General features: G+C 34.3%; 1 protein-coding gene across 3 annotated transcripts; it reads right to left on the bottom strand.

Annotated features, from left to right (window-relative positions):
* Positions 1-13,511: 13,511 nt before the first annotated feature.
* LOC21406949 (uncharacterized protein At1g10890) lies at positions 13,512-20,615 on the bottom strand. 3 transcript variants are annotated; one of them, XM_010105597.2, is made up of 5 exons: positions 20,465-20,615; positions 18,504-18,704; positions 17,237-17,464; positions 14,357-14,576; positions 13,512-13,922 (listed from the first exon to the last, which is right to left on the bottom strand). In XM_010105597.2, exons 2-5 carry the CDS (start codon positions 18,638-18,640, stop codon positions 13,656-13,658), a joined length of 852 nt encoding a protein of 283 aa, XP_010103899.1. In that variant the 5' UTR covers positions 18,641-18,704; positions 20,465-20,615; the 3' UTR covers positions 13,512-13,655. The 3 variants fall into 3 exon arrangements, with proteins under 3 accessions (XP_010103899.1, XP_024026164.1, XP_024026161.1); XM_024170396.1 differs by lacking the exon at positions 17,237-17,464; XM_024170393.1 differs by lacking the exon at positions 20,465-20,615 and having other exon boundaries at positions 17,583-18,586.
* Positions 20,616-22,213: the final 1,598 nt, after the last annotated feature.

Here is a 22,213-nt window from a genome sequence, read left to right as displayed (position 1 = left end):
ATTTAAGATCATCACTCAAGTCACCATAACTCAAAAATACAAAAGAACAATCCTTTTATATTGAGAGGGACAAAAACGTTTCAGCAACTAACATTGTTTTCAATATAACACAAGATAGTGTCGCTGAAAGTTTGGTCACTAAAAACACCAATGTTTTAGCATAATGAGGAATAAATGTGACGTTATGATGTTTGGTGCTAATATTTCAAAATAATAACGCAAAACATTCATTGTACAATTCTATCCTCAAAAGTAACTTCGTGTGGCCCGCGCTTTGAGCATTTTCATCTGTCAAATGATGGGAAGAATTTGTTTAGTCACTTTCAAACGTCCAGAGAGATATGGATGTTAAGTTTCACGAGTTGAGGAACCAAATTGCTACAAGTAGTGCCTAAGTTCAAAATTTTCCAAAGTAGAAGTAAGAGTAATATGAGTATGAAATGATGCTTGGGGAAAGGGAAAAGACAAGAAGAAGGTGATGTTATAGTATTATGGCATTGCAGGGAAATGAAATGGATCACGTGCTTAGCTCTAGTGAACAGTTTCACTTACAAATCACTCCTATTAAAAGTATTGAGGCCTTGTTCATTTTACCGATTCAAATTTTTAATTTTATGTTTTTACAGTAAAAAGCTCTCAGAAAATGTCACATCTAACTTTTTTTGCTATAGTGAAAAGCTCTCAGAAAATGTCACATCTCAGCTCGAATTAAAAACTCGAATCCGCGAAGTGAACGAGGCCTACTCTTTTAACTTATAATTACGTTACTAATTAATTAATAAACTTCGCTTAACATGTGCTTGAACAAAAGAAATGATGCGCGCGGGTTGTAAAATCTTTTCAATCATTAAGTGTATATTTGGTATATGGGTTATGCTACAGTGTAGTGGTTTTAGTTCTGCTACAATATTTTTCTCTAACAAAAAATTTAAATTTTAAAAGTCATAATCAAGAATTTTGATTTGAACTCGTATGCCAAACGGGCTCTAAATTAGGCCGGATACAACAATATGAAATTGTGGGGTATTTTTATGTTGTCGGGACACTTTTTCTCGGAACGAGATACGATAATTTATAAAATTTTACGTTAAAACTTACAAACTCAAACGATAAAGTCACAAACTTAAATGATAATTTGTGAAATTTTAAATTATATGATGAATTATTCTAGTTTGTAAGTTTTAACGTAAATTATCGTAAAATTTAAATTTCACAAATTATCGAAACTTTTACAACTTTGTCGATCGAGTATGCAAGTTTTAACGTATGGATCACGTGCTTAGCTCTAGTGAACAGTTTCACTTACAAATCACTCCTATTAAAAGTATTGAGGCCTTGTTCATTTTACCGATTCGAATTTTTAATTTTATGTTTTTACAGTAAAAAACTCTCAGAAAATGTCACATCTAACTTTTTCTACTATAGTAAAAAGCTCTCAGAAAATATCACATCTCAACTCGAATTAAAAACTCGAATCCGCGAAGTGAACGAGGCCACTCTTTTAACTTATAATTACGTTACTAATTAATTAATAAACTTCACTTAAAATGTGCTTGAACAAAAGAAATGATGCGCGGGTTGTAAAATCTTTTCAATCATTAAGTTTATATTTGGTATATGGGTTATGCTACAGTATAGTGGTTTTAGTTCTGCTACAATATTTTTCTCTAACAAAAAATTTAAATTTTAAAAGTCATAATCAAGAATTTTGATTTGAACTCGTATGCCAAACGGGCGCTAAATTAGGTTGGATACAACAATATCAAATTGTGGGGTCTCTTTATGTTGTCGAGACACTTTTTCTCGGCACGAGATACGATAATTTGTAAAATTTTACGTTAAAACTTACAAACTCAAACGATAAAGTCACAAACTCGAATGATAATTTGTGAAATTTTAAATTATATGATGAATTGTTCTAGTTTGTAAGTTCTAACGTAAATTATCGTAAAATTTAAATTTCACAAATTATCAAAACTTTTACAACTTTGTCGGTCGAGTATGCAAATTTTAACGTAAAATTTTACAAATTATAGTATCTCCTGGCACGGTGCCGAGAATATTTTCCCGGCAGCATAAAAGAATCCCAAATTGTGTATCAAATTATATGATGAATTGTTCTAGTTTGTAAGTTCTAACGTAAATTATCGTAAAATTTAAATTTCACAAATTATCGAAACTTTTACAACTTTGTCGGTCGAGTATGCAAATTTTAACGTAAAATTTTACAAATTATAGTATCTCCTGGCACGGTGCCGAGAATATTTTCCCGGCAGCATAAAAGAATCCCAAATTGTGTATCAAATTTACAGATCCGTTCATTTCACTAATTCGAGTTTCGCTACAGTAAAAAGCTCTCAGAAACAGTCATATTTAACTTTTTTGCTACTAAAAAAAGCTTTCACATAAAGTCTTATCTCAACTCGAATCAGCGAACTAAAGAGGTTGATTTAGAAATTTGATAAAAACGAAAAGGGAAATTAATATTATGGATGATATTTTGTGCAGATTATAATATAATTTATAGTGAAGAATCTTATCTCTCAAATGGAGTTTGTACGTTCTTTGATCAGAGCTATGACGGAAGCATACTATACAGAGATAGAGTTATGCCATAGAGCTACACAGCAAATAATATTAAAAATAAAATAAAAAAATACGAATAAAGATTTTCAATTAGTATTCGATTAAATTGTGTATCTACGTACCCAAATAGCGAACTTGCAGATCACTCAGGATTCGTGTCCATATATATATGTTCGGCATAGGCCAATTTTCAGAGTTCCAAGCTTGTATATATATATATATATTCTGAATAAATTAAGAAGGTGATTGTTCTAAGTACCACATAATTCCCTCTGCCAGTCTGTCTTTTTTGTCTGCCTGTCTGTCTTTGTTTGTCTTTCACCTTTATCAAAATTCAAAGCCATACCAAGTCTTTCATCCTTCAAATTATGGGAATATTGCTCGCTAGATTAAGCGCTCTCATGCACTACTCTCTGAATTACTTATGTTATGTGGGTGTCTTTTTATTGTTACTGTTATCATTAATTTTTAAGGGAAGTTTGGTTTTAGGTTTCTGGGGTACAAATTACAAAAGGAGAAACTGGATAGTCTATATATGTAGATGCTCAAGACTAGATATGATCAAATATTATGGCCGCGCGCGCATAATCAGTGAGGTTAAGGATTTGATGGGAATGTTGCTTGGCACGATGTCATCTAGGGTACTCATTATTAAGTCTGTTTCATAATCATGCGTACTTTTATGTCTTTGAATTCGTAATGTTTCGTGATATATACATAGATATATATTTATATATATAGATGCATACAATCAATATGCATATATAGCCCTAAGTGATGTCGGACCAGGCTTCATTCCCCTCAAACGTCGTTTCCTCGTTTCCAATTCTTCATATCTTCTCTATTATAAGACGATGATGACTGTCGCACAGGTATTGATCATCTCTCTCTCTCCATCTCTCTCTCTCTCTATATATGTGTGTATATATATATATATTAAGTGATTTGGTAAGTGAATTATCCTTTTATAACATATCAATATATTTATAAGAAGGTGATTAGCATTGTTAGTCTCACTTTAGTCCGTAGAATTTTAAACCTCGTTCAGTTTTTTTATTTTAGTTTTTAATTCCAGTTTACTACAGTAAAAAACTCTCACAAAAAATCACATATTAAAATGAATTAAAAACTCAAATTAGATAACTGAACAAGGCCTACAAATTACTTTCTAAACTTTCTATTTTGCAGTTTTGGTCCTAACACTAAAATTGACAAAGGATTTTTAAGACTTAAACAGACTTTATTACGTGTACATCTCGTGATAACTTGAAATTTTACACAAAGAGTTATATTAATTATGTGGAAAATGATATCTTCAAGCTCATTGAAAACTAGAATATTTTGCACTTATGCAAGTGTTATGTCAAATTTTTAGTTGTTAGGCGATAGTGAAATGATTATCTTAATTTGTTAAAGTTCAAAAATCTTTAATTATTTTTACTATTAGGAACTAAAACTGCTAACAATTAAAATTTTCGGGACCGAATTTTCACAATATTAATGTTTATAGTTCAGGAACTAATGGTGCTAATTAGAAGTACCCTTCATAAAAGTAATATAGTTGTTTAATCTTTTGGGAAATAAAAGTAATATAGTTTTAGTAATTTAGAGTTTGCAACTCATAAATTAGTTAGGTTATTCAATATAAGTAATTTAGTAAATAACATCGACTAATGGGGAAAGAAAATACTTAAGCCAGCTGAAGGCTGCTCTCCAAACACATTAATATGAAATATTTTTCTCTTTTCTTTCATCTATTCCTGTGTATGTCAGTTCAGATTCTATGGCTGAATCTTTACTATAGCTACATGGTGTCCAACCCTGTTGTTTCTTGCCCTAGCTATTCATGATCTAACTTGGCACTATTTATGATCTGGTATATATTTTGACGCTTAAATTCTTTATTTATATCAATTCTGTGCATGCTGTTTGTTTTTTTATTTTATTTTATTTTATTCTTTCTTAATTCCATCTTAACTAAGGAGTTGAATAACCTTATCACTCCTCCATACATGTTGGCTTTGACACGCACAAAAATACCCACAAATATGAGTTTATATATCGACATATACATTTACAAACATACATACACAAACACAAACACATATATACATGTGTGTGTTTGTGTGTGTGTGTATAGAGTGAAAACGTAATGGCTTTTATAAAAGAGTAAAAGAAACCCATGAAGTCTTGGTTGAGCTGGTATAAAAATATAACGCAGCTGCTGATGAATTCAATGTTGGACTGGAAAAAAGAGCGTCGGAGCATTTAAGGTACTGAATTTCATGAGACATGTTGGAAGATTCGAACAGTAAAACTATTGGAAGTATCCCGGTCTTCTTGCTTTTTGCCACTGTGTACCTTGTTGTCCTCTCTGATATTCAAATAATGAAAGATATGAAAAGATTTTTGGAAGGAATAAAACTCGATTGTCGTTTTCCCACTTCAGCTCTTTTGTATTTTTATGGCAGTCAATAACACAAGCTCTTATAAGGTTTAGTCTTGTACCAAATGATGGGTTGATGTGAGAGTTTTGCCGTCTATACTTTGGCGTGTTTGGCGCCACCTGAGGCTGAGTTGGGGTAGGGCACCGCCCGGACTCATTTTTCTTTTTTAATTTTTTAAAAATAACTTTTACAGTTTTTATAATTTTTTGTTTTGTTTTGACGTATAAAGATTCGCGTTTTGAAAAACAACTATTGCATCCTTCTAAAGAACAATGAATTTTTGGGGTATAGCCGACGAATCGTTTCGTTGCTTATTTATTAAGTTATATTTTTTTTATTTTTTTTATTATTTTTTATTTTTTACTTTTTTTGCTGATAAGAAAAGATGCAGTGTGCTACCTTTTTTGAAATCGCCACGCATCCGTTTCTTATTGGAAGGCATCTTCAATGGAATCCATGTGGCAGCGCGTGGTTAGTTCACCAATTAAGTGGACACGTGTTGAAGTCTCATTGGCCGGAAAAAATGATTTCACGCGAAATACTGCAGCGGATCTCACATGGAAAAGAAAGTCGCCGACAACCAGGCCACATGTCACGCGCTCATTGGTTGACGCAAGAATGTGGCGGGTCCACCTGACACAATCAACTGTCGCACCTAGAGCCCATATGTGCCTCTTCTTAGTTGTGAGTTGCACGTGCGCATAGTGGTCGTCCATGATCTCAATCGGCCGTTATAGGATTGTACAAAAAAATAGTAAAACCGAAATCGACCGCCACTGACCGAAGAACTAATTACTCAAAAACTGAAAAAGACAGCGCCACGTGGAACCAAAGATAATCGGTTCGGTTAACCGACCGAACTCTTTCAAAGGTGGTTTGGTTTCGGTTTCAGTTTTGGGTTTAGAGGTTCGGTTAAAAACCGAATCGGCGAATCTTTTTTTTTTTTAATGTTGTCGTTTTTTACTTTCATTATTCTTTCTGCTGTCGTTTTTTTCCTCCCTTCTAATTTCCTTCGAACTCTCACTCGCTTCATTTCATCCATTTACACTCCCTTCATTTCATCCATTTACACTCCCTTCATTTCAACCATTTACACTCCATTCCTTTCATCCATTTACACTCCATCACTCTCTTTCAAATAAGATTGTCACATCGTTTCAAACAAAATTATCATATTGTTTCTAGCAGGTCCTCGGCGGTCTCTCTCTCTCTCTGACTACGCGGACGAAATGTGATACACGGCGGACTGTGATCTCGAGATTGGTTTGGTAATTTTTTTCCTGGGCAAGTCTATAAATTCCGACTTCGCGGACTGAGCAAGCCAATTATTACTTTTTTTTATGCAGGCTGCTCTTGCTTGTCATGCCTGCTTTTTCTACTCTTACTGCTCATACGTGCGTTAATTTTTTTCCTTAGCAAGTCTATAAAATTTTAGTAGCATATTATTATTTTTTTGCTTTTTTTTTTTGCAGGCTACTCTTGCTTGTCATATCTGCTTGTTCTACTCTTACTGCTCATACGTGCAATTAAAATTAATTCCAAAATAATTTTGTTTTTTTATAAAACTGAAAATGAAAACGTTTTTAATCTCATATAGAAATCGTTTTTAAAAATATATTTAGTAGTTTGATTAATAGATTATTTTCAGTTTAAGAAAAAATTGAAACTTTATTTAGTTATATAATCTTCACCTACCTGCCCCAAAAAACAGCTTCTGTCTAAAGAAATAGAAATAAAAAATGAAAAACGATTTCAAATCGTTTTCATTTTCTAAATGAATTTACACTAAGTGTGCGTTTGAAACAAATATTTGTGTCATGATTCGAATTATAGTTTGTGACTCATTATGGTATTTACATTTAAAAAAATACATGTAAATTAAGAATAGTTCTAAATCAATGAACTAAACGTCCACTGAACTGAAAAATGATTATTTTCGATTTTCTTACCTTTTTTCCTCCAAACACATTTTCTCCCTCAATCTCATTTTTTTGTCTGGAAAAACGTGAACAAAATATTATTTCATTTCTTGCTCGGCACAGAGTGTCGACTATTTCCAGGAGGCATGTCTTGTCACGTTATTTTGTTTCCACATTTTCTCATCTTTCTCACTATCATTTGCTTTTTATCCGGTTTCATTGCCCTCTTTTATTTGATCTTCTCTCCATTTGCAGTATCATTTGTTGTTTTTATTCTTTTCTGCGCGTTTTGTATATACCTCATATATGCAATAATCAAGTTAGAATTGGCGGTGAGAGAGCTTCTTCAAGACTAAACATTTCTCAGTCTTTCAGAAACTAGTTTCAATTTCTGAAATGGATTCCCAGTTTCAAGTTTTGCTTGCTCTTTTTGCACTTATTTTTATTTTCATTTTCATATGACTGATAGCATTTTGGAAACATAGGACCACCACCCTCCCCACGACACACAAGACCACCACCACCACCACCCCAACCACCTCCTCCATCGCCACCTTAACGGAAGATCTTGACTTATAATCTTTCGATGATGATCTCTCTCCGGAGTCCAGGCCACCTACACTCCCTTCATTTCATCCACTTACACTCTCTACATTTCATCCACTTACACTCCCTCGCACTCTTTCAAACAAGATTCCCTACATTTCATCCACTTACACTCCCGTCATTTCATCCACTTACACTCCTTATATTTCATCCACTTACACTCCCTTCATTTCATCCATTTAACTCCCTCGCACTCTTTCAAACAAGATTGTCAAATCGTTTCTCGAAAATGATCACATCGTTTCAAACAAGATTATCAGATTGTTTCTGGTAGGTCCTCGGCGGTCTCTCTCTCTCTTTCTGACTACGCGGACGAAATGTGATACACGGCGGTTTCTGATCTCGAGATTGGTTTGGTAATTTTTTTCCTGGGCAAGTTTATAAACTCCGACTTCGCGGACTAAGCAAGCCTATTATTACTTTTTTGTGCAGGCTGCTCTTGCTTGTCATGTCTGCTTTTTCTACTCTTACTGCTCATACGTGCGTTACTTTTTTTCCTGAGCAAGTCTATAAAATTTTAGTAGCATATTATTACTTTTTCGCTTTTTGTTGCAGGCTACTCTTGCTTGTCATGTCTGCTTGTTCTACTTTTACTGCTCATACGTGCGTTTAAAATTAATTCCAAAATAATTTTGTTTTTTTATAAAACTGAAAATGAAAACGTTTTTAATCTCATATAGAAATCGTTTTTAAAAATATATTTAGTAGTTTTATTAATATATTATTTTCAGTTTAAGAAAAAATTGAATCTTCGTTTAGTTATATAATCTTCACCTACCTGCCCCAAAAAACAGCTTCTGTCTAAAGAAATAGAAATAAAAAATGAAAAATGATTTCAAATCATTTTCATTTTCTAAATGATTTTACACTAAGTGTGCGTTTGAAACAAAATTTTGTGTCATGATTCGAATTAAAGTTTGTGACTCATTATGGTATTTTCATTTAAAAAAATACACGTAAATTAAGAATAGTTCTGAATCAATGAACTAAACGTCCACTGAACTGAAAAATGATTATTTTCAGTTTTCTTACCTTTTTTCCTCCAAACACATTTTCTCCCTCAATCTCATTTTTTTGTCTGGAAAAACGTGAACAAAATATTATTTCATTTCTTGCTCGGCGCAGAGTGTGGACTATTTCCAGGAGGCACTATTTCCAGAAGGCATGTCTTGTCACGTTGTTTTGTTTTCACATTTTCTCATCTTTCTCACTGTCATTTGCTTTTTATCCGGTTTCATCGCCCTCTTTTATGGAGCGGGGCTTCTTTATTGAAAAGGGAAAAAAAGAATCATTTTCTTTTGTTTCTTGCTCTCCCAAGGAAAGTACCGCGGGAACGATATGCTTTGGTTACGGGCGAACGCTTCCAAAGGTAGTTTACTTGCTTACTTGTTAGAGGAAGGAGAAACTCTCGAGTTTCCGGCTGTTTCCTAGATGGAAGTTGCCTTTCGTCACCCTACCAAACGAAAGAAGTCACTATCAAACAACTCGCCCTATTGAAGTACCAAAGGTGCGCGAAGCCTGGTGACTAAGAAAGAAATTGGTTTGCGCTTGAATTGAAGTGATGAGGTCGCAAAGAGGGAAGTAGGGCTCCTATTGAAACGCTTTCCTTCCCTCGCGACCAGCTTTCCATACTAGTTGTTACGTTACGCTGCCATTTTTCCAATATCGTTGAATAGCATGGCCTGGGGCTAAGGTAACTCAAGTGGGAGAGCCGTGTTATGGGTGACCTTATTGCACGGTTCAGAGAGCACTTGTGTATGTGATGCAAGTGAACGTGTATGAAAAAGCTGTCGTAAAGTTTCGTTGTTCGTTTTGTCGTCGACCCTATCTATGTTTCTACGATGGCCCAAGAACACGCTCATTCTTCAGCCGTAGAGAGACTTTTGAATTGCGAGGTACCATTACGAGCTCAATATATACGAGTGTTATTCCGTGAAATAACTCGAATTTCAAATCATTCACTTGCTTTAACTACTCATGCTATGGATGTGGGAGCATCAACTCCGTTCCTGTAGGCTTCTGAGGAGCGAGAGAAGGGGAAGGGATTAACCTTCCCCTTCCCTTAGCCATGCTATACATGAAATACAAATAACATTCTAGTCTAACAATGATAGGTACTATTTAAAAGAAAACAACTCAAGCTTATATTTAATTAAAATGCTCATACAATTAATATGTACTTTACAGGATAGACAATCCTATTGTTACTAGTTACATTTGACTACTCTTTTATAGCTCCTTGTTATAGTATACGTTAGGTACGAGGGCTGCCTCTCCCTTCTATCTCACCTCCTGGATGTATAGTGATTGTTTGAAAAAGCATGTGCTAAGCATGAAATTTTGAAAGAATTACTATACATCTGTTATCCTGTATGGAGCCGACGTCGGTCAAGTATAACTGTCAAGTTTTGCACTCGATGAACAGGGTGGCCGACCTTCTAAAAAGAAAAAAGCGTTTGAGGCCCGCCATTCCGAAGGAATGGAATAAAGAGCCTACCAAATAAAAGTCCAGCGTTTTGTAACCAATTCATACGTTAATCTTACCATATGGAGCCGACGTCGGTCAAGTATAGCAGCTAAAGAACTAAAGGCCAATAGAGGTTCACCACTTCTCATCCTTTAGTTCTTTTAGCGATCATACGGAAAATATGAGTTTCTCTCCCTGATCCTTCATTAAACAATATCCGGACCTCATCTTTTCTGATTTACAGACCGATCAGTGCCGTCTTGTACTTAAGGAGTTGTAACCGGAATTGTTCCCGAAAGATGGGAATAATGTCAGAGACAGGGTTCTGAGAGACGAGGTTTTCTCGCCAACAACGTGGGATTTGACCCCCTGTTAGTTAGTATGAATAAAAATAAAAGATAGGGGGTCAAGAAAAAAATGAATCTTCTTCTCCATAAGATTTGACCTTTATCGGAAATACCTAAAATGAAGGATTGGTTAGACACACGTATATGAAACTCCTATTTGATCTTCTCTCCATTTGCACTATCATTTGCTGTTTTTATTCTTTTGTGCGCGTTTTGTATATACCTCATATACGCAATAATCAAGTTAGAATTGGCGGTGAGAGAGCTTCTTCAAGACTAAGCATTTCTCAGTCTTTCAGAAACCAGTTTCAATTTCTAAAATGGATTCCCAGTTTCAATTTTTGCTTGCTCTTTTTGCACTTGTTTTTATTTTCATTTCCATATGGCTGATAGCATTTTGGAAACATAGGACCACCACCCTCCCCACGACACACAAGACCACCACCCCCACCACCACCACCACCCCAACCATCTCATCCATCGCCACCTCAACGGAAGATCTTCATTTCTATTCTTTCAATGATGATCTCTCTCCGGAGTCCAGGCCACTTACACTCCCCTCATTTCATCCACTTACACTCCCTTCATTTCATCCACTTACACTCCCTCGCACTCTTTCAAACAAGATTCCCTACATTTCATCCACTTACACTCCCTTCATTTCATCCACTTACACTCCCTATATTTCATCAACTTACACTCCCTTCATTTCATCCACTTACACTCCTTATATTTCATCCACTTACACTCCTTTCATTTCATCCATTTAACTCCCTCGCACTCTTTCAAACAAGAATGTCAAATCGTTTCTCGAAAATGATCACATCGTTTCAAACAAGATTATCAGATTGTTCCTGGCAGGTCCTCGGCGGTCTCTCTCTCTCTCTTTCTGACTACGCAGACGAAATGTGATACACGGCAGTCTCTGATCTCGAGATTGGTTTGGTAATTTTTTTCCTGAGCAAGTCTATAAACTCCGACTTCGCGGACTGAGCAAGCCTATTATTACTTTTTTGTGCAGGCTGCTCTTGCTTGTCATGTCTGCTTTTTCTACTCTTACTGCTCATACGTGCGTTACTTTTTTTCCTGAGCAAGTCTATAAAATTTTAGTAGCATATTATTACTTTTTTGCTTTTTGTTGCAGGCTACTCTTGCTTGTCATGTCTGCTTGTTCTACTTTTACTGCTCATACGTGTGTTTAAAATTAATTCCAAAATAATTTTTTTTTTTATAAAACTGAAAATGAAAACGTTTTTAATCTCATATAGAAATCGTTTTTAAAAATATATTTAGTAGTTTTATTAATAGATTATTTTCAGTTTAAGAAAAAATTGAAACTTCGTTTAGTTATATAATCTTCACCTACCTGCCCCAAAAAACAGCTTCTGTCTAAAGAAATAGAAATAAAAAATGAAAAACGATTTCAAATCGTTTTCATTTTCTAAATGATTTTACACTAAGTGTGCGTTTGAAACAAAATTTTGTGTCATGATTCGAATTAAAGTTTGTGACTCATTATGGTATTTTCATTTAAAAAAATACACGTAAATTAAAAATAGTTCTGAATCAATGAACTAAACGTTCACTGAACACTGAACTGAAAAATGATTATTTTCGATTCTCTTACCTTTTTTCCTCCAAACACATTTTCTCCCTCAATCTCATTTTTTTGTCTGGAAAAACGTGAACAAAATATTATTTCATTTCTTGCTCGGCGCAGAGTGTGGACTATTTCCAGGAGGCACTATTTCCATAAGTACTATTTCCAGAAGGCATGTCTTGTCACGTTGTTTTGTTTCCACGTTTTCTCATCTTTCTCACTGTCATTTGCTTTTTATCCGGTTTCATTGCCCTCTTTTATTTGATATTCTCTCCATTTGCACTATCATTTGTTGTTTTTATTCTTTTGTGCGCATTTTGTATATACCTCATATACGCAATAATCAAGTTAGAATTGGCGGTGAGAGAGCTTCTTCAAGACTAAACATTTCTCAGTCTTTCAGAAACCAATTTCAATTTCTGAAATGGATTCCCAGTTTCAATTTTTGCTTGCTCTTTTTGCACTTGTTTTTATTTTCATTTCCATATGGCTGATAGCATTTTGGAAACATAGGACCACCACCCTCCCCACGACACACAAGACCACCACCCTCCCCATGACACACAAGACCACCCCCACCACCACCCCCACCACTACCACCACCACCCCAACCACCTCCTCCATCTCCACCTCAACGGAAGATCTTGATTTCTATTCTTTCGATGATGATCTCTCTCCGGAGTTTAGGCCACTTACACTCCCTTCATTTCATCTACTTACACTCCATTCATTTCATCCACTTACACACCCTTCATGTCATCCACTTACACTCCCTTCATTTCATCCACGTACACTCCCTACATTTCATCCACGTACACTCCCTACATTTCATCCACTTACACTCCCTTCATTTCATCCACTTACACTCTCGACTCTCAGTGATTTGGATTTAGACATTGAATTTGGATATTTTTTGTTTGTAGTATTATCAATTTGGATGTTGTGCTTTGTTTTCATTTATTGTGATTACATATTTGCATAGAATGAAAGTTTTACATTTTTTCAAATTTTCTGAATAAAAAATGCAACTAAAGATGTTGGTAACCTTATGATTTACTGAGAGATACCTTCCTGATTACAAAAATTGAATACCGATAGAAAATCGAAGTCAGTTAACCGAACCGACTACTCCCTTATGCGGTTCAATTTCAATGCACGATTTTAAAAAATCAAAATAATAAATTCAGCCACCAAACCAACTGATACTGACAACTTTTAACCGAGAAACAACCCTAAACCGTTATTTTAAATGCGTTCAAAATTAGTATATATATATCTCCTATTGAAGTTAACCTTTTATTTTTATTATATTAAAAAAATAATATACAGCCCTATTAAAGTGAAAGCCTCGCTAAACCACTAGCATGCAATAAGATCTAATTTAAGGCATGAACTGGATTATGCAAATATTCATGTTTAGAGCTATTCTAAATCCCGGCTGCTACACCAAGAAAAGTTCATTGCACTCCAGAAGTCCCCCGCAGTAAAATAGAGAATAACAGACAATTGACTGGATAAGATGTATTAAACTTGACAACATGATAAAATCAACTTGGGAATTGAAGTCATTATAACACAAGAAAACTGTTGTGTAAAATATTTTTAAATTACATATTCAAACATCCAATCAAGTCCAAGCAGAGATTTGTCAGAAAGGAATTACGCTTCAATTCAGTTCTTATTTTACTTGGAGCCAAGTGCAAATGACAATTTTGGCCTGGATTTGTTCTTGCCCAAAAGTTTCATCTGGTTTAACCGTTCTTGCTCCTCCTCTTGCTTCTTCCTCCGCAAGGCCTCTTCTTTTTGTCTCTGCAGCTCTTCCAGCTCCCAGTACCGCTCCTCCTCCCTCCGCTGCTGCTCCAGAGCTTCCCTTCTCTGGGATTCTTCCACCTGCCGACGATTCTCTTCAAGCATCCTTTCTAGCTCTTCTTTTTCTTTCTGTGCTTGTTCCTTTGATCAATCACGCAAGTATCCAGCGTGAGAAATAAGAATATTTATAACCCAGATCAATTCAAGTAGAAGATGGCAGACACAAAAACTTCCAGAATCAAGATCATGTTTCTTTCTTTTCATGTGTTTTTTGAGGGCTGAAAAAAGAGTCACTCGTGAATCAAAATGGGCTACTCAGTTGTCCATCCACGTCTGCTGGAAAACCATCTTATCTGGGATCCTGAGTCACGTACCCCTTACCATGTAATCTTCAACTTTTATCTTTCATTAATTTCAAAACCAGGGTATTTAAAGTGAGAAAAATTCTTCCCAAATAAATCACGTACAGCTCGTCCAGTAACTTTCAGGATGATTCACGCTTGCAAAAACAAGTTCAAGGTAGAAAGGGGTCATGCATCACGCACTTGAAGGAAGAATATTTGCAAATGATTTACCTCTTTTTGTCTAGCCTCAATAAGTGCGGCTTCCTTTTCCTTCTCAAGTTGAGCAGCAACTTCATAAAGAAGTTTCTTCCGCCCCTCCTCCAACCGCCTTTTTATTTCCACTCTAATCTCCTCTGAATCTAAGCTTTCTTCAACTTTTTTACGAATTGCTTCCTCCACTCTCCTTGCAGTCTCTTCTTCCAGAAGTTTTAATTCTGCTTCCTGCTGCCGCCTGAGTAAAGGTGGGGAAAAAAGTTAAAGCAAAAAAGTGATCTCTAATTCAAATTAGGGGAAAGGCCTCGTTATGGATCCTAAATGTCCTAAATCAAGAGAAGAGTAACTATAGAAGAGCAGGCAACATATGATCCTTCTTCTTTTTTTCATCTATGTCGATCCACGACTATAACAAAATGCAACTAACCTTCGACGGGGCAAAGGCACTAATCATATGCTTATGCTTTTAAGGCATACCTCTAAGTGAATCTGATCCAAATAAATGAGTTTCAAAACTGGTGACAGTAGATAAAGGAGCACCATATTGATCATCAAATATAACAAGTTGAACTATAGCAGTATCTTCCTTGAGAATAGCCTGTAGAGAAAATTGTCAAGTAACCAGTTGCAGTTTTAAAACTAATCACTGAAACACACTTTACATGCATGATGCATTTTTGCTAGAAAATATCTGTAAGTTCCTTAATGTATGGCCGGCGTTTAATCCTTTTTCAATCGCCAAAGGCTCAATATTTCACAGTTCAAAAGACATTCATAGGCCAAAAACAGAAGCTCCACAATAGCAGAGTACTAGGTTAGCAACATGAAAGTTTAGGGTTGTGAAAGAATACGAGTCAATTCCAGCTCAAAGGGTCTGACTACAGCCCAACCAAAGCCTAACCTGGACACACCTTCAACAGCATACCCACTATAGAAGCGTATGGATCAATTCCTTACTTTGGATGCAGGGCAACAACAAAAAATCACTAAAGGCGCTTAGAAAGTTAATATATTTGATTCATAGGATAGTAAGACACTGAGATTAACCAGAAAGCTATATTTAACCTCGTTAGATTGAATTTACCAAGTGGTCATACCAAAATCGAAAATAAATTCATGGAACAATGAGGGCTCATTGACAAGTGGAAAGTGCATAAAAAGAGAATTGAAACAATTACATTTACAACTATGATAAGAAAATTGTAATAGCTTTCTTTTAAGGTAGGATGCAGATCGGGTTAGAGAGGAAAAGAGAACGCCTCAAACTCTTCTCTTTTTTCTTTTTCAAGGGAAACACCGCCTCAAACTAGAGTCTTAAACCCAATTTGAATGGCTAACTCGAAGTTCGAACTATGTTACTCTTGATCCGGCAAAATCATGATTCATGGCTAACTTGCTCTTGTTCCATTCTCTTAAGGGCAGCAATGGGAAAACAAATAAATATATACCTACGGGCCTTTTTTCCCTTTTTCTGAGGGAAACCTATGTGCCATTAGAACCTTGAGTTTTCATGCGACAATACACGGATACCTTTGTATTTTGTTTGATCCAACATATTATTAAAAAAAATAAAAAAGTGAAATGTAGAAAAAAGAAAATGAATTAAATCATTAGCATGCTAATATCAGCTAAGAAATAGGAAATCAAGCATTCAATGGAACGTAGAGACCTATGAATCAAGAAGAACGCCAATAACTAAACATGTCAAAATTTATTGATTTCGTTCAGTAGACATTACGTACCAAACATAAAGACATTATTTCCATTTTCTCCGAACAATTATGATTAATGGTCATCAATGCATTACATTCTAGGTGCACATGAAACGAAGCAGTGGAAAATTATAAAGTATTAACAATGCATTTGAAACGTGAAAAAGTGACTCAATAGCCTCTTGTAATGATACGAACTGATAATGGCAAAGCATTCAAAGTGCGATGATGTGCCGCAATGAAAATTCTATTCCATTTTGTCATAAAAGAATACAAATAAATGACTTCTTTTTCCTTTGGTCCTGTGTAACAGTTTTGAAACCACTACTTTTTTATATGACATGACTATTTATAATTCTGTGATGAATGGTAAAATTACGCAGTTTCAAATTAAATAAAGTCAGAACTAGTGTGGTAACATATTGCATGAGCACCCTGCAACCTTTTCTACACGCTACCAGTAAAATCAAATAAACTTGATGGGGTTAGAGGGAGCCAGGGAGGTAGAAAGAGCTATGAAAATGCATATACTAGAACTACTAGCCAACTAATGTCTATCAATTAAATATGCCGCTTTACACATCCATTGTGAAAAATGAAATCTTAAAAGTTCATTTTCTAAGAGTTAAGAAAAGCATAAAGGAAAAAAAATTACCGCAACTTTAAACTCATTTAATGTTATAGAAGACTATAATTAGCATGCAGAACATTTCTATATCCTAAAAACTAACTACTAAGTAGGAAATTAGCGCTTTAAACATCATAACTTGAATTTTCCTTGAAAAACAAACAATGAGCAATTGGCTCGTTTGGCAAGATCACTAATGTTGCCATATGGTTGTGTGAAACTATTGAACAAGGCTCAACAAAAAATCTAGTATCAGAGTTTCCTTCTTCCATGAGTTAAAAAAAAAAAAACACTACACTATAATCAAAGAATATAACGTATTTTATATTAAAAATTAGCTAAAACATGATTCCAATCAACTCAATAAAATGATTAATATAAGGTCTGATACAATAAATCCAAAAAGCAAAATTGTTTAAACAGAATAACTTGTGGAACAACAATAAAGAAAGCCTGCCTACATTTCAAAAAGGTCACATTAACACATGCGTTCCATAAAAGAAAAAATAGGTCACGGACTATGAAAATAAGAAGACTGGTATGAATCAACTCATATACCTTTTCTTCTCTTCTTCCTCTTCTTTTCTCAATTTTTCATGAGCATTCTTGCGCTCTATTGAACCAATACTTGGACTAGATGATTTATGAATTGGAGATGGTGACACGCTTCGACTTCTTTGTCGCTTATGACGCCTTGGAGTTCGAGAATGACTTCTACGACGCCTTGGAGTTGGGGAATGGGAGCGACTTCTACGACGTCTAGGGGAAACAGAACGACTTTTCCTTCTGTGCAGTAATATATAAGTTTGAGAAACCATGAACCTTGAATTATAATGGCATGCTGATCAAGAACTATCACGACAACCTACCACAGCATGAGAAATACAAAAACACGTACAGTTACCTCATACATTGTTAAGAATAACCTTTCTGCGCTCCACCTTTTATCACATGAAGAAGCAAATGTCACATTCGAACGAAAAAAGGATACTCAACGGCACCCATCACCTGCTCACTTCCCATAGCATGGGATGAAACTAAGCTGTCTTTAATTTTTATGAAGAGCAAGAATTATATCCTGCTCTTACAATACTCTGTTTATTTTGCTCCAACTATTTGTATTTGATATCCTTAATTTGGGAAAATTAGCAAGTCAATTTCCAAAGATCATTCGTACATCAATTTATTCTCCCAATTGAGCTAATACAATCAGTAGACCTTTTCAGACAAAATCAGCCATAATTGCATCGGCATGGTATTAATAGAAGTATACAACTGAATTCATAATTACACTATACATAAAGGCTATAAATAAATGACAACGTTCAAAGCATACCAAGTATAAGGTAAACACTCAAACCACTAATCCCTGTCTATTAGAATGCGTAGAAATAAAGACTTCAAATATTAGGAATAAGCATTCGGAAGTTCAAGTCAAGGTAATGTTATGCGGCCAAATAGGGCAACCTTCAAGATTCATATCTTTTTGTCAGAAGCTTCCAAAGTCTATAATACTCCAATAACATGTTACCATTAAGTAGACATAACCACCATCACCAAGTTCAAATTATAGCCATGAAAATGCCTCATTATCTTTTCCATCATTGGATGCAATGCAATACCATAACTAGGTTAGAGTTATACTAAAACTGCATGTTAAAAGGAAAAACTAATGAAAATCACTCAATGAGAAAGGATAAGATGCGTACAAAGCAACTCGAACATCATGAAATCCAAACCGCATCAGCAAATACGTCTTCATTCTTTCTAAGAGTCGTTTGAAAAGTAGTCAAATTAGTACAAGGCGGAATATAAACGGGATCACCTGCTATGTGAATAGGATGAGTATGGAGATCGGCTCCTATCTCTTCTGCTTCTCCTGCTATTTCTATGTACTACTGGAGAGGGCGAACGCCTTCGCCTATACGAAGGCGATCGCAATCTTGAGAGATCCCTAGGCATCTTCTTGAAACTCTAGTTTAAGCCGGGGTAAGCGCAAACAACAATAGATATCGTTTCTGTTTGCCTAAGAAAGCAAAACAAACCAAAGAATGTCAAAAACATATTACAGTTTTACCATTACAATAAACAAGTTTGCAATTAATATCAACCAATAAGCAGAAAAACAACAACAACAACGAGAGCATTAAATCTTAACCATAGTTAAAGGCGGAATCGGAAATCAAGGTGTCTTGTGTAATGTAATCGAGACAAAGCATAAGCTGAATGAAGGGCCTTTACACTTGCACTCCCTATTTTTTTGTTTTTTAAGAAACAGGGATCCTTATTGATCAAAAGAAAAATAAAAAGGGAGATAAGAGGAAGAGTTTTCCTCAAGCAACCCAGTTCCAAAAGCACAACGAAATGTCAGAAAAAATTGACAAAACCAAAACTGAACCAGAAAATAACGAAGAGAAAGGCTACAAAAAAGGAGCGCAACTCCTGACAAAATCCGAGAAGACCGGCATGCCAAACTCTTTATCCCTGTAAACCCACAATGAAACCCAGTACTTAATTTTATCCCATAGGACAAAAACATCTTTCTCACGGTCTTCAAAGACTGCTATTTTTTTCTTACCAGATGCCTCAAAAGATGGCTAAGACTGCAACCCTCCCTATGTTGGACCAAAATAACACACTCCCTTAACTACAATAAATTACATCAGCACCTCGAATTTTCAAAACAAAAAAAAAAAAGAAAACTACAGAGACACTCCTCCGTTAGTTGATCATGGCAGAAAACCCTAGATTGACCTCTAATTTGTTATATATTTTTAAAATGCCCAGAATGCCCCTCCCTACATCAGAAAATGTTTCAGCTATAGATAGAGCTAAAAAATGACGTATTTACCCTTATTTAGCACCAAAATATGAGTTTAATTGATTTTTACACTTGTGAGCATAATCTTCACCCTAAGGGAAGAAAAACGTTTTCTTTCATGTACCTTCTTTTTCCTTCAAAAGTCCCTTTTCAATGGTAATATTGTTCGATTTACACTTGTAATATTTGAAAATGATAGACATGTTCTCCGTTCATCAAGTAGCACACTACATAAAAACATATCTAAACCAAAATATATCTAGAAACATTATATATTATGTAGTGCAAAAGAATCACAAATAGCTAAACACACAAACAAATTAAAAATAGCAATCTTCAACAATATCAACCAAAAATCACAAAAAGAAAAAAAATCCAAAAACATCAATAAAATATCTAACAAATTCCACAATAAAACGAATTCCATATACTAATTTATATTTCATAAACTAAGCTTCAAATAAAAATTTCAAACACAACTTCAATAATCTATAAACCCAATTTCAACTTAAAACACTTTTGAAGCTCTTCTCATTCTTATGGTCAACAACCGCAAGCTCGGGCATAACCATAACGAAAAATATCCTTCTCCTCGTCACTCAATCTACCGTTTTCGTTTCCCCCAAATACTAATTGGACTGCTTACTATCTCCACCGTTCTCAGTCCAGAATGTCTGAATCTATCTTCAATCACAGGGAAATCCATTTTTGCAAATTATAACAGCCACCCAAAATAACCAAAATTAACCAAAGGAGCTAAAGTTTACATTCCAAAGCAACCCATTTTAAGGTTTTGTAACACCTGAGAAATCCGGTATCATCATAGAAGCAAAGGGAAATCATCAATTTTACAGTAGAAACGTTCAAATTTCCTCAAAGACTTGGTTTTTCCACCACAAAATCCCAACTTCAAACCACAAAAAAAAAAAAAAAAAAAAAAAATGAAAACAGAAAACTTGGCTTACGGATGGCTTGAAATCGGATCGGAAGGAGGGATGGCCACGTTGATCGCGACGGCAGAACTCGGAGGATCGCAAAGGGCTGGGGATGGGGGCGGACGCTCTAGGGTTTTTTTTTTTTTTTTTTTAACGACTTGAACAAGGCTGAGTCCTGAGACGTTCGTTACGTTACCTCAAATATATTTTATTTATAGTGTTGTTATTATGGTTATTTTACACATATTCTATGAATTTCTATGGTTTTAGTCACTTATTTTTTAAATTTTTAATTTCAATAAATTATACTCTTAACTTATAAAATTATTACAATATGCTCTATTTTAACGGTTATGTTAAATTAGTATAAAAAAACACGTTCGTTAAAAAATTCTAACATCTCAATTCAAATATAACACAAATCTCTCAATTCTTTAACTTGTATTCCCTTAAATCTAATAAAAAATTTAGACAAATTTAGTAAAAATGAGGTAAATTATAATTTTATAAGTTTAAGAGGTTGATTGTCAAAATAAAAAATTTATAGGGCAATTTTCTAAATCACGACAAGTTCAAAAGCAATTGTGCTAAGACCTATCATCATCATCATCATGTGAGTTACTCTCGTAGACTAACAAACCGGTAGTGTCAATTTTTTAACCGTTAGGGATAATCATAATCACATTAGATTAAATAAATATACAAAACAGATAATTTTTCATACATATCTATAGTTGACAATGAACTACTAGTAGCTCATTTTTACTCGTCATACCAGAGAAGCTCTCATTTTATGTATTAGTTTTATTGTTTTTAAAAGATAAAACGAGTTGGAATGCTTATTAATTTTTGAAGGGATGAAAAACTTATTTTAGTACCTTATAGTATATCAAAATATCTAAAAAGTGCTATGTGTTTAGTATAATATTAAATAAATATTTTTTTAAAAATATTAAATAGGTACTTAAATTTTTTAAAACACATTTTCTAAAATATCTTGAATTCGTTTTTAAGATATAAAAATGTCCAAATTACTTTTTTAATTCATTAATTAAAAACTAAATTTTTTATTGAGAATTAAGTTTAATAAATCATTTTAAAAATATTCTTAAACAATAAACTACTTTTAAAGTTTTGTTTAAAATGTTTTGGATTATAAAAATTTCATTTTTTTTTTTTGTGCTCAACAATTTGTATCCGATTAGTTTGTGAATCACCATAAGGGTACTTGGGATGTTTTTTATTTTTTTTTTCTCCAGTTGTTGGTTTTTAGTTTGGGATTTTCTTTAGGAGGTCTCTCTACTAATAATATTAGTTTCTAATTATTGCATTTGGTCAAAATCACATCACATTAAAAAAGTATGCAAACCAAACAGTTTTTTATACAAATTCTAAAAGTTAAAAAATAAAAAAAAAATTTGATAATTCATTTATTTTGTCTTACTAAAGAATCTCCCTTTTGGTTTGTAGAAGTTTTTAATGAGTGTTTTCTACATAAATTTTTTTTTGTATGAACACCCTTACAACTTTACAAATTTAGCAAATTGGTCTTTTAATTTTTTTTCTTGACAATTTACCTATTAAATTTCAAAATTCGTTGCAAACTTTTACGTGGAAGAAACCGTCAAAAATTTTAACTCTATTTTCATTTTGACCAACAATGCAATTAATTTCAAAATTCAAGAAATTAATTTATCAAAATTAAAAGTTGAATAACCAATTACCATGTGATAGTCGGCTCAGTTAACTGACTAAGGGTTGGTTTTAGCTTAAAATTGA

Source organism: Morus notabilis, unplaced genomic scaffold, assembly GCF_000414095.1.
Source record: "Morus notabilis unplaced genomic scaffold, ASM41409v2 Scaffold165, whole genome shotgun sequence".
NCBI lineage: Eukaryota > Viridiplantae > Streptophyta > Magnoliopsida > Rosales > Moraceae > Morus > Morus notabilis.
This window is presented reverse-complemented; position numbering and strand designations above follow the sequence as displayed.